Below are 13,598 nucleotides of genomic sequence, written 5' to 3'. Positions count from 1 at the left end.
CATTCCAAGGATCTGAAGCTTACCTTGAAATGTAGGCTTATTCATACTAGCCATACGAGGACAGTAATGTTGACCTGGGAAGCCTTGAATGTGAACTTCCAGGGGAACTGGACGTACTGATGGTCGGAAGTTGAACAAGCCCATCTAGAGTAAAAATGAGAAAGAAATCATTTTCCAGTTTTTATTTTTATTTATTTATTTATTTATTTATTTTTTAATATTTTATTTATTTATTTGACAGAGAGAGAGAGAGAGAGAGAGCACAAGTAGGCAGGCAGGCAGGCAGAGGCAGAGGGAGAAGCAGGCTCCCCGCTGAGCAGGGAGCCCGATGTGGGGCTCGATCCCAGGACCCTGGGATCATGACCTGAGCCGAAGGCAGATGCTTAACCGAATGAGCCACCCAGGCGCCCCCCAGTTTTTATATTTAAGTTTATAATGTTATAGTGCCTCTTTAATACAGCCACCTAAGCCATAGTATTAAATGCTTATTCATCAATCTTCCACGTACCTGATGAATATTGAGCCAGTCAGCAAGGTCTCTGGCATTAGCTAACGCGGTAGATAGTCCAACTATTCTCACGGGCTTTTCTGTGTGCGAGGAGATGAAATTTGTTCGAGATACAATGACTTCTAGAACAGGGCCTCTTTCCTCCCCTAGGAAATTGGAATAATACATGTTAATCACTTAACAGGTCCTGATACCAGCTGCTGCACATATCAGAGTCAAAATGTGTAAACTGGTATCACATAGCATGGTACCCACCGAGCAGATGGATCTCATCGATGATGAGAATAGTGACTTGCTTCACATAGTTCCTATTCTGCCAGCTTCTACTGACTCCATCCCACTTCTCTGGTGTGGTGACGATAAGGTCAGCCTTAGCAATGGATTTCATATCGGGAGTCACATCCCCGGTTAGTTCAATAACTCTGGAAAGGAAGAAAAACAACTCCTTTCTCAGATAACACATGATCTTGGAAAGGCAAAAATACCTTTCAAAATAAAATTTTATAATGCTTAACCCTACTTTCTCTCCCTTTGATTTCTGAAAGTTTCTGTGAGTCGAGTCCAAAATACGTTTCTTAAGAATTCTAAAAGAATGTATAAATTCAAATCACTGATAATCTAACTTTTATGCGGATATGCGAAGGTGTCAAACTTTGCTGTGATTATGTTTACAAAGTCTCTGACCTATGTGTTTTTATAGAGTTGAACTCATACTTCCTTCTCCATAGGTTGGAATAAACACCTTTCTAATACAGGATAGTGTTAACTTATTAAGACAAAAAGAGGCATTCATAAAGAATATAATTATGTGTAAGCTTCATTTTTTCTGTAGATATTATAGGCAAATTGAAACATAATAGGACATAAACAACATACGCTGAGGCACATATGTGCTACCTCATTCTAAGAAGACCCCAGTTTTATAGAGAGGAGGAGGGTCTGGAGGCCAACTCTAAATTTCAGGTAACCCCTAAATAATTTTTCCATCTGTCTTAATCCTCAAAAAACAAAAAGAGGCAAGATTAGTTCCCCCAAGTGTAGTGTTCCCAAAGCTTTTGCTTATTTTTATTCATTTTTTATTTTTACATTTTATTATTTTGAATATGTACTATATTCAAGTGTGGTGAACAGTCTCTGTAACGTGTCTATCTTCCAATCACCTGGTTCTTGTTCTAAAGCAACCACATATTTATATTCTTTACCATTTTAAAAAAAATGATAGGATGCTTTACTTAAAAACATTTTCTATAGTATCTCTGGAGATCATTCCTTCAGTATATAAAAAGTTCATTCTTTATAGAATGATAGAATATTTTGCATTGTGTAAATGTACCACAATTTATTTAGTCATGTTCTATTGGGCACTCAGGTTACCAGCAATCTTGCTATTAAAAACAATGCCACAATGAATAACCTTGGGCAATACTAAAATACTTCTTTAAAAGTCAGGTTCTTTAAATGGATTTCTATTTTTCTGTAAATTGTTTACATGCAAAACGCCCTTTCTGGGAGTTACTCTGAATGATATGAAAGAAAAACTAAGAGATAAAACTTACTTTTCTTTTTTTTAGAATTTAAAAATTTTGAGAAAATTATCTTCCCAAATAGAAGTATTCATATTAAATAATTTAAGGACTTTCATTTTTCAATATTAAAACAGTGGGAATATTGATAACATTTTAACACTAATTACAGTACCTTTAAATAAAAGTCTATGAAAATCACTGTTAAAGCATTCAACACGTTTATGCAAATCTTTTATTTGTTGGTCTTTTTAGATTATTCAAAGCATATCTTCTGAAAAAGCAAGAACTTACTTTTTGCCAAGTTTTTCTTCTATTCTAACTTTCCAATCATCCATTCTTTCACGTACCAGGGCTTTTAAGGGTGCAATATATACTGCCTGAAAGGGGAAGGGAGGGTAAAAAGATCTCATGAAAATAGTGACATCATTTTCAAATAAAGATAAACTCCATCTACATATGACAGTGTGGTTTAAAAATGTATCTTTTATTTTTAAATTTTAAATTAATGGGAAAAGTCATTAATTTGCTCAAACTACCTTTATCCAAAGTAGGATAAAAATATAATACATCATAAAAATCTTGACATAGAAAATTTTAAATATTAAAAAAACACTGAAGGTATTTCCTTTAGGTATTTTATTTATTTATTTATTTATTTATTTATTTATTTTTTTTTTTAAAGATTTTATTTATTTATTTGAGAGAGAGAGAATGAGAGAGAGCACGAGAGGGAAGAGGGTCAGAGGGAGAAGCAGACTCCCTGCTGAGCAGGGAGCCCGATGTGGGACTCGATCCCGGGACTCCAGGATCATGACCTGAGCCGAAGGCAGTCGCTTAACCAACTGAGCCACCCAGGCGCCCCATCCTTTAGGTATTTTATATTCTGATGAAAATGAAAGTTTTTCCTGGTATTATGATCAAGAATTATCTGAATTTAACTCTTCCATGAAAAAAGTTACTACTTTTGAAATTCTAAAGAGAGATAAATATGGTTGTTTAAATTTTAATGCAGATTTTATGGAAGATGAGAGTCACACATTTTAGGTATTCTACCTTTTTTATAACAACCAATTAGTCTTTAATAATCCAAACTTATATACAGATTGTTTAGTGAAAAAAAAATTCTTTCCTTTATAAAATGTTTCAAATTTAGAGTAGAGCTCTACTGTTGTATTAACATGTCTTATAATGGATCGATTACCACAAAATAGACTGAGAAGTAGGAAAACTTCAAGTTAAGCAGGGAAGAAAAGCCACTAATTGAAAATCACTGAAAAAGAAGTTGAAACATTTTTAAAATAATAAATTATAAGGAAAATACCATATAATTCCAATCACAGTGTATGAATTAGCTTTCTTGAAAAATAATACTTCTAAACTAGGAGTATGTACTTCACATTTCAAGAAAGCATAAAATCAATACTTATTTGACTCACCATGTTATTTTCCATCAATAACATGGCCATTTGCAGAAATGTGGAATAAAAACTGCCTCTGTATTTCATGTGTATAATCAAACTGTATTTGTTAAAGTATTAGCATTTCTTTTATAGCAAAAGGATTTGATTACAAGTCATTATTTATCTTATAAATATGGCTATGAATTAGGTATCTTACAATTAGAAAAGGACATGTGGGAACTGACATGTACATTAAAAACCTAACTAGAGGACTTGAAAGTTTAAGATAAAATTTTCTCTGGCCAGTTATTCTTTGGTTGTTTTTGGAAGGATATGTACCAAAATTTTATTTTAATTAATTAATTTTTATGATGTTATGTTAGTCACCATACAGTACTTCATTAATTTTTGATGTAGTGTTCCATGATTCATTGTTTGCCTATTAACACCCAGTGTTCCTTGCAATATGTGCCCTCCTTAATACCCAACACCAGGCTAACCCATTCCCCCACCCCCCTCCCCTCTAAAACCCTGTTTCCTGGAGTCCACAGTCTCTCATGGTTCATCTCCCCCTCTGATTTCTCCCCTTTCATTTTCTCTTCCTTTTCCTAATGTCCTCTATGCTATTCCTTATGTTACACATAGAAGTGAAACCATATGATAATTGTCTTTCTCTGCTTGAGTTATTTCACTTAGCATAATCCCCTCCAGTTCCATCCATGTCCATGCAAATAGTGGGTATTCATCCTTTCCGATGGCTGAATAATAGTCCATTGTATATATGGACCACATATATCCATTCATCTGCTGAAGGGCATCTCGGCTCCTTCCACAGTTTGGCTATTGTGGACATTGCTGCTATGAACATCGGGGTGCATGTGCCCCTTCTTTTCACTGCATCTGAATCTTTGGGGGTAAATACCCAGTAGTGCAATTGCTGGGTCATAGGGCAGCTCTATTTTTAACTTTTTGAGGAACCTCCGTACTGTTTTCCAAATGACTGTACCAGCTTGCATTCCCACCAACAGTGTAAGAGGTTTCCCTTTCTCCACATCTTCTCCAACATCTGTTGTTTCCTCTGGCCAGTTATTCTAATACTGATCTGGTCCCACCAGAAAATTCACTAAGAGAGTGCCAAATCTACTCATTTGAGTCCTGCTGTGTTTAGAACTGGCTAGTTTACAGATTATGAACTGCGTTTTCTAATTTAATGTAAGCATGTGATTCCTTCAAACAGACCTTTGAAGTAGGGTACTTGTTGAAGACTCTGAAAATGGCTAATTCGGCAGCAACAGTCTTTCCTGATCCAGTAGGTGCTCCAAGTAGGACATTACAGTCTGTGTGATACAGTGTATGAAATATTTGTGTCTGCACAGGGTTAAAGTGGCTAAAGTTGTACAGCGCTTCATATGCTTCACATCCCAAAGCTGTGATTGGTAAAGGCTGAAGATCCAGTAATTCTGAAAAGATGAAACAGGTACTGCCATAACTGTAAAAAATGCACAATACTACACACTGTCGCTCAGGAATAAATTATTAACAATCCTTAATTCATTGGAGCAGGGGGAAAAGGCTTAACATAAATTTTTATATACTGGTTACAGATCTTTTTTTCTCCCTGTCACACATTTGTAATATTGACATATTGGACACTTTTCTGGGAGAGTTCCCCATATACCAACTCTAATATCACTATATGGCTCTTTTCCAATCAGGAAAATAATTTGAATGACTGGTATATGAAAATATGCATGGTGTAGAAGAAAATTATATCTACCCCAATCTGTAGAAAAAGGAAAACCATCTGTAGACTGCAGTACTAGAATGGTTATCAATAATAAATCTCCTTTGATCTGTTAGAAAACTGACCAAACCAGAATGGTTGAGTGAGCTATTGGGTTAGTCAATATAAACTAAAATAAACTTAAAATAATTATAGGAAGAAACTTAGGTGGGAGTTTCAAATCAGAGAATGTATGGGTAAAAAAGAACTGCACTGAGAAAACAAAGAAACAAATTTAGTTGTGTCTCATTATATAAACTAGAGGTCTAGGAGATTAGACAGTTAAAATTCTTTAGAGAAATGAAGTTATATACTCCTGAACTTGACAGACACTGTATTTTCCCATAACCCAGAAAAGTATCAGTTAGAAAACTGGAAGGCAACTAACTTTACTCTCAGGATTCTTTCATGGAGGATAATTCTACCCATCTGAAGTTAGAATAAGGAAGAAAAAAAATCTGTAAGGGGCATGGTGGTCTATATTTGTGTGAGATCTTCATAGTACAGTTTCAAAATGGAAAATGTAGAGAATTCTCAAAAATTGTACTTAAAGATAAAAAGCTATTTTTAAAATATTATCTTAGCCCCACAGCTCTACTCTATTACATAGGTAATTGAGAGCTGACTGCGTAAGTTTTCTATAGCAGATTATAATCTCCTAAATTTTCTGAAGCACTGAAAATCAAGAAGGGAGGAAGTTTTAACTTGCAATGCTAATCAAAGCAGAGACATATTCTTAATAGGAACTAAAAAATAAATATTTTGGAATATGCTGACAATATTAAATTATGATGATTCACTTCTGTGAAATGTGAAGAATTTTCTTGTTTGACTCAGGCTCAACGGGGTGCCTACACACACCCACATAAACACACACCCTTACCCACACTCAGCCAAACAGAACCGGGAATCATTGAGGTTACATCATGCATTTCTAATAACAACTGAGATGTCACAGTGGTGCATTTACTGCTTTTTAAAGTGTAGTCAGAAGTCAACTAATTATATAAACAGGGTGATATGTGCTTGGCCACTCAACAGAGAAGTGATTAAATGAGCATATTTAAATATAATGTTAATGCATGTTAAAATCAAGTACTGCACTCAAAGAGATCTAGTAGTGATGATGGTAGCGTATATTTTAAAATTAAAGCATCAAACATTTTTACATATTTTGAAATTCTAGATATCATATATAGGCATATTTGATGGAAGAAAAACAGAAAGGTCCTCTTCAATGAGTATATCAGTAGACACTGCAATCTCATTTCTCTATGGTGACAAACTTTTTAGTTCTGTCAAGATATCAAAGTGGTTTTAAGCAGTAGTCTAAAGTATTTCTCTTAAAATATGCTAAGGTAATAAACAAGGTACACATTTGACAAAAAATGGCAAAGATTAAAATCACATTAATGCCTGCTTTCATTTCCCAAAGGACTGTTAAAAAACGTATTCATTAAAGTAGTAAGGAATAATATTTTTATTTTGAAAATAGTTTGTCTTCAGAGGAATTATATGAAAAAATGACCTTTATTTTTCTCTAAATTAAGGGTCTCTTGAAATCATTAATCATCAATTATGAATTCTCAACAAGAAATACACTTAATACATTAAATTAATAAAGATATTTTTAAAATAGAATATAGGGCACTTAAAAGTACCAACATAAACTTTCATTCATGAAATTCTCCTTCTTTAATAAATCAAAATATAAAGATACTTCCTCATGTTACAAAAATCTAAAATGGATTTTTCTCAGTTTTGACAATGAAAAACGGTTACATGATATTGCAGATTACCATATTCCCTTTTATCACATTAGTGTGGGGGAAGAGAACTAATATAGAGTACATCTTGGGCGCCTGGGTGGCTCAGATGGTTAAGTGTCTGCCTTCGGCTCAGGTCATGGTCCCAGGGTCCTGGGATCGAGTCCTGCATTGGGCTCCCTGCTCCTTGGGAGCCTGCTTCTCCCTCTGCCTCTCTCTCTCTGTCTCTCATAAATAAATAAATAAAATCTTTTTGTTTTTTTAAAAAAAGGGTACATCTTGTTTGTAGGATGAATGACTTGAGGTATAGTGAATCCATTCTGCAGTGATATCATAACCTGACTCCTTAATATTAGCTTTTTTTTTCTTTTGGTGTAGAAGCATACTATATGGAAAAAAAAGAACCTACAATTCCCCTTAATTCATTTAACACACTAGAAATAAGTTTAATAGCAATAAATGCAAACAAAAAGGATACCTCAAAAGTTTCCCAAAGAGCACAGATTAAATGACAAATAATACTTGCAATGGAAAAGGAAGGAGATATGGAGACATTGTAATGACTGTATATAAAATAGAGATGAAGGCGGGCGCTTGGGTGGCTCGGTCAGTTAAGTGTCTGCCTTTGGCTCAGGTCATGATCCCAGGGTCCTGGGATCGAGTCCCACATTGGGCTCCCTGCTCAGCGGGGAGCCTGCTTCTCCCTCTGCTCCTCCTCCCACTCGTTCTCTCAATCTATCTCTCAAATAAATAAATAAAATCTTTTAAAAAAATAGAGAAGAGGACATAATACAGAAGTAGTGAGTCTCCACCTCGTTAGAGCAATGGGAATTGAACTAGGCTTAATGTTTTTGGAACTCAAACAAAATTAAGGCCCACCATTAAGCTCTACCAAATGTATACATAGATTTGATTTTGGAAAGTCTCTTTTCAAACTATTTTGACTAAATGAGTTTAATTCCGATTCAGATTTAGACAACTTTAAAGCATAAACACTTGCAACTTTAATGAAAACAACAATATCAATGATTCAAGTTACCATTCAATATGTTACCTGTGTGGGGAGGATGTCTCTCTGGTAGAATCAGATGTTGAAAGTTGATAATACATACAGCCTCAGCTCCTAACCATCTATCAGACACTGCTCGGATGTAGTATTGGGAAGGCAAAGGCTCAAAAATAGGGATTGTAAATACCAGAAGTTGAGCTTCTTTACTAATGACCTAATGTGAAATAAAGTCTCAAGTGAATATGAATATTCTGATATCATAAAGGCCTTCTTAGTCTACTGTTAAGAAAATGCTATCTACACCAACAGGTACTAAACATAAGAAAATATCTTGGGTTTCTAAATAGTTGAGATATTTAGGCATTTGAGAAATTTACACATGGTTCCCTTCTGAGGATACCTGATATTATAGAAATAAAATTTATATTCAATTTATATTATTTACTTATGTATATCATCATGTACTAATAGATTACCAGTTTGACTCATTATCAGAATTTCCCAAATTTCATTCATTAAATTACTTAGCTTCATGATTTTTACCAAATTATTTACTTAGTATTTTTCTTTAAATTGTACCACTATGTTAAGTGGAATAACAGAACTTAGCATAAATAGAAGGTAATCATGATAAGAAACACTGCTGTGAAATTCTACTGCTGTCTGCCCAGGGTTCCCAGCCTAAAACTTGCTTTCTCTTTGATAAAAAGAGAAATCATAGATGAAGCATCACAGTTAAAGATATGCTAGTATCAAATTGAGTCTTTCTTTTGGGATTTATGGAAAATTTAAAAAAATGCCCTTTTCACAATGTGAATCAATACTCTGTAGTATTTTTTGTAACACCTAAAGTTATTAATTTTTATTTATTTAATCTTATTTATCCATTACATTATCTATCCCATCCATTTGACATATTTCACTCCTCTGGAAGTCATGCCTTAAACCACGATAAAGATTACAATTCAATTTCTCAAACTAAGATCACACTGAATATATGAATACAATAAAATGCAATTCCTGTTACCTTTGAAACCAAAAAGAAACATTAAAAAAAATAAAGCTTTAAGGGTACTATGAAATTATAGAGAAATAGGTACAAACAGAAATTATTTAGTTTATATTTTCTTCTTTCTACGATAGGAACATAATAAGGACACACCCACATTTACCTGTTTTTTCAGAACTAGAAAATACTCTGAATGATAAATATGATCATTTGTAGGATCTTCTACCCAAATCCACCAAGGTTCTCCTACTGTCCCATGGACCTAGAAGAAAAATAATATTCTAATACTAAGTATATTTTAACTCAAGTAAGGGATATTGTTGTTTGCAAATTCAGCACCTATTCTATCTCTTTTTAACAGCTTTATTGATACATAGTTTACATAAAAAAGACTACTCACTTAAGGTATACACAGTTCAATGGTTTCTACAAAGCTTTTACAACCATCTCCATAATCTAATTTTAGAATTATCCCCAAAAAGAAACCTTGCACCCATCTGCAGTCATTACTTATCTTCCCCCATTGTCCCAACCTCCAAGCTTGACAACCACAATCTACTTTATCTCTATAAATATTTGCCTATATTGGACATTTCATATAAACGGAATCATATCATATGTGGTCTTCTGTGACTGGCTTCTTTCATTTACCATGTTTTCAAGGTTCATTCATGTTGTATCGTGTAACAATACTTCATTCTTTTTCACTGACAAATATTATTCCACTTGATAGATATGCCATATTTTGTGTACTCATTCTCCCTCTTCTTTTTTCTAACAAAGCCCAGACTTGTTCAGTGTTCATCTCTCTCTTATGTGACTCAGGAGAAGGTGACCTCGTCTCTCAGGATGATTTTGATTAGCCCAAGCCAATCAGTTTACAGTATCCTCCTTATAACAAACAGCTTTTGGTAAGGGATAGGCACATGCCCAATACTGGCCCGATTAGAATGAGGGAAAGGTCTTATGGTTCATGCTCTGGGTTGATGAAGTAGGGGTGTGTTCACCTTTCCCTGTTAAATGTGAACAAGGAAGCACAGAAAACATTTGGAAAGTAGCCAAGAGTGTTAGGACAGCAAAAAGATGGGCTCTAAATGATAACATTAAATAGACTCAATCACCTTTGGGGCCTGTTCTATTGGTGGACCTTTTATTGTGGAAGATAATATATTTTTTTGCCTAAGTCACTTTGAGATAAGTCAGGTTTTCTATTCTTGCAGCCAACAGCATTCTGATAGAGTTAACTACACAAACTATTAAGTACTCTATCCTACTAATGAATTAAATCGAACTGTGGAAGATTTTTTTTATGGATACTGATAGAAGAAAACTGTGAAAAAAGGAAAATTTTTATGCATTTCAAAAACCCTCTATTAAATATAAAATGAAATATGAGTATATGGTTTAACTAATTTTATATTTTATGTAAAATCTTATGTTTATAGAAATATTAAATATAATTTTATATCATTTAGCTCTCACAGAATTTCTGTGAGAAAGATAATTATTATTATTATGCATGTTTACAGATGAGAAAACTGAAGGAATCACCAGTTAGGGCAGTTTAAGACCAGTGGCAGACTTAAGACTATGGTTGGATAATTTTTAAGCATGTTGATGAATAAAATTAATTCACATTAAAGATATACTAATAATGTCAGGTAATGTAAAAGATATTTACTTATACTTAATCAGAACCTTACAATAACTATGTAAAGTAGGCATTGCTACTACAATTATGGATTTCCTTGTCTTCCTCCACTGGCTTCTTGAAAGAAAGGATTGGTACTTACTTGCTTTTGTATCTACAATCACTCTCTACTGTAGTCTTTGCACAGTAACTGTTGCAAAGATAGATCTTAAAAAATGTTGACAGAATAAGAGGATCCAGAGTAGATCTTCTTGTGTGTATGTGTGTGTGTGTGTGTGTGTGTACATTAAATACATATATAAGATTTCATATATATGATATATGAAAAAATAAAGCTAAACTATAAAATATGGTCAACCACTTGTACATATTTATTTTATTTTATTTTATTATCTTATGTTAATCATCATACATTACATCATTAGTTTTTGATGTAGTGTTCCACGATTCATTGTTTGCGTTTAACACCCAGTGCTCCATGCAGAACGTGCCCTCTTTAATCCCCATCACCAGGCTAACCCATCCCCCCACCCCCCTCCCCTCTAGAACCCTCAGTTTCTCAGAGTCCACACACTCTCATGGTTCGTCTCCCCCTCCGATTTTCCCCCCTTCATTTTTCCCTTCCTACTATCTTTTTTTTTTTTTTTTTTTAACATGTAATGTATTATTTGTTTCAGAGGTACAGGTCTCTACAAAGAACTTAACAAACTCAACACCACTTGTACATATTTTCATAAATGATTAGATTCTGAAATACGTATGGGAATACCATGGTGGGGACGGGGTCACAGATTGATGTGACTAACTATAAACATAGTTACCATAACACCTAAGATTTAGAAAGAAGAATAGAAAGGGTAAAAACAGAAACAGGAATGTGATGGGTGCCAAGGAAAGCCATTTGCAAGAAGGACAATGTATAGTGCTGAATGTTCAGAGAAGTAAAGAAAATAACTGAGAAAAACTCATTTATTATGGCAACCAGTTAGGTTTTGGTGATCACCGAGAAAGTAGTCTCAGCAGGAAGGAAACTGATGACCAGGAGGAAATATAGAATACTCTTTCTACACATCTAATGGTAAAGAGAAGATTGACAGTTTGAGAAATATTAGGATTTTATTTTTTTTATTTTTTAAGATTTTATTTATTTATTTGACAGAGAGAGAGAGATGGCGAAAGCAGGAACACAAGCAGGGGCAGTAGGAGAGGGAGAAGCAGGCTTCCTTCCAAGCAGGGAGCCCGATGTGGGACTCGATCCCAGGACCCTGGGAGGATCATGACCTGAGCCAAAGGCAGACGCTTAACGATTGAGCCACCCAGGTGCCCAGAAATATTAGGATTTTAAAAGGGCTCTTTTAGCACAAAGAATCTTGACTTTTTAGTAGGATAAAATGACAGAGTAAGTAGAGCTGGCAAAAATGAAGATAACAGAAAATTAAAGAAGACAGAATTACACAGTCTTTATGTATGTGAATCCACTAAACTATTTTGTTCAATGTTAAACTTTCAGGATACCTAAGAGGTTCTAAAGAGGTCTCATTGGTTGCCATATTAATATACTATAGCATGTTTTTCTTGAGGATGATAGTAAATATTACTACAATGCTTTAAATGAATCTTCAATATGTATTCTTTTTAGAGTTTTCTATATGCCTTAAGGACAGATGTAAGGAGGTATAGTTGAACCTGCAGTACAGACATTTTTGCTTACCATTGATATAGATATTTTCTACTTTTACCTGATCATTCCAAGTAAAATCAGGACAGATACTAAGCGTTACTCGGAGGACAGTCCGTGTGATGGGCTGAATGGATGCTTCCATTGTAACAGAAGGAATCTGATGAACACATTGTTTGACCTTGAGTCCAATATTCACATGATGAAGCATGTGACCTGTAAGGAAAACATCACACAGAAGAAATGTGTTCAGACAGAAAAAAAGCAACATAATCTGACTTGTAAATGGGATTTCAGAGAGGGTGGTTTTATTGCTTGTTTTATGATTTGCTATGTAGAATAGTTGACATTCTTGACCTGGCATGTTTGAATATTTTGTAATAGTTAACTTGAATTAGCAATTCATAGCTCTGAAAACCAGTATCAAGGTTTCTTCAGCTATTAATACGGTTCTTAAAATTACTGAGACTTGACAGTATTTAAACTACTATAAACAGTTCCACTTTTCTCCTAGTTAGCTCATGACACATTAAAAAATTTAGTATTTTGTGAAAATAGCCATTAATTTATACAAAGTCTATTTCTCAACTCTGTAACCATGATGGGAAATGCTTTAGTAATCAAACACAAATCACCCATCCAAACTCATTTCCAGAAAAAAATAAAGCTAAAATATAAAATATGGTCAACATAGCACAAACTTATCCACTTATACCTATTTTCATGTATGATCAGATTTTGAAGTAGTTACGTATGGGAATGCCAGGGTGGGGAGGGGGTCACGAACAGATGTGACTGACTATAAACATTTTCCTACTTGAGTCCAAGCAATTAAGTGGAAATAGATAATATTTATTTAGTATCAATACTTCTTATATATCTTGGTTCTTTGTAATACAATTTTTTAAAGTACATTTATGAACAAATCAAAATGTTCTATATTCACCAGAATTTGAAACTGGTTTTCCTTATTTTGATAAAATATTTACATATGTTACCCCAATGTAAGTAACTTTAACGTCTCTAGTTAATATCCTCAATTTCCCTCTATTTTTACTGATACTTTCTACCACTCTGTCTTAAAGTAGTCTTACTGTACAAGTGAAGTAACTATCAGCCTCTTTCCAGCACGGGACCTCTGGTCAGCAGTCATCCTCCCCCTTACTTCTCTTTAGCCTGACTCCCTTCATGTAGAATGTCATTCCTATTCTGAATCTGAAATATTAAGTAATCAATATATTTTAAGTTTGTCCAATAAAATGTTAAGG

The 13,598-nt window shown here is 34.1% G+C and overlaps 1 protein-coding gene across 1 annotated transcript in view; it reads right to left on the bottom strand.

The window, feature by feature from the left end:
• Positions 1 to 13,598, bottom strand: part of ASCC3 (activating signal cointegrator 1 complex subunit 3) — a 338,572-nt gene that overhangs the window by 114,444 nt on the left and 210,530 nt on the right. Inside the window, exons 22-29 of the mRNA XM_028104151.2 lie at positions 12,392 to 12,546; positions 9,165 to 9,263; positions 8,038 to 8,206; positions 4,674 to 4,894; positions 2,326 to 2,411; positions 764 to 930; positions 509 to 654; positions 24 to 144 (exon numbers count right to left, since the gene is read on the bottom strand). Coding sequence (XP_027959952.1) covers positions 24 to 144; positions 509 to 654; positions 764 to 930; positions 2,326 to 2,411; positions 4,674 to 4,894; positions 8,038 to 8,206; positions 9,165 to 9,263; positions 12,392 to 12,546 — 1,164 coding nt within the window. The remainder of the gene's footprint in view (positions 1 to 23; positions 145 to 508; positions 655 to 763; positions 931 to 2,325; positions 2,412 to 4,673; positions 4,895 to 8,037; positions 8,207 to 9,164; positions 9,264 to 12,391; positions 12,547 to 13,598) is intronic.

This window comes from Eumetopias jubatus, unplaced genomic scaffold, assembly GCF_037043125.1.
Source record: "Eumetopias jubatus isolate StellerSeaLion01/CBP00866 unplaced genomic scaffold, mEumJub1_p1.0 scaffold_6, whole genome shotgun sequence".
Classification (NCBI taxonomy): domain Eukaryota; kingdom Metazoa; phylum Chordata; class Mammalia; order Carnivora; family Otariidae; genus Eumetopias; species Eumetopias jubatus.
This window is presented reverse-complemented; position numbering and strand designations above follow the sequence as displayed.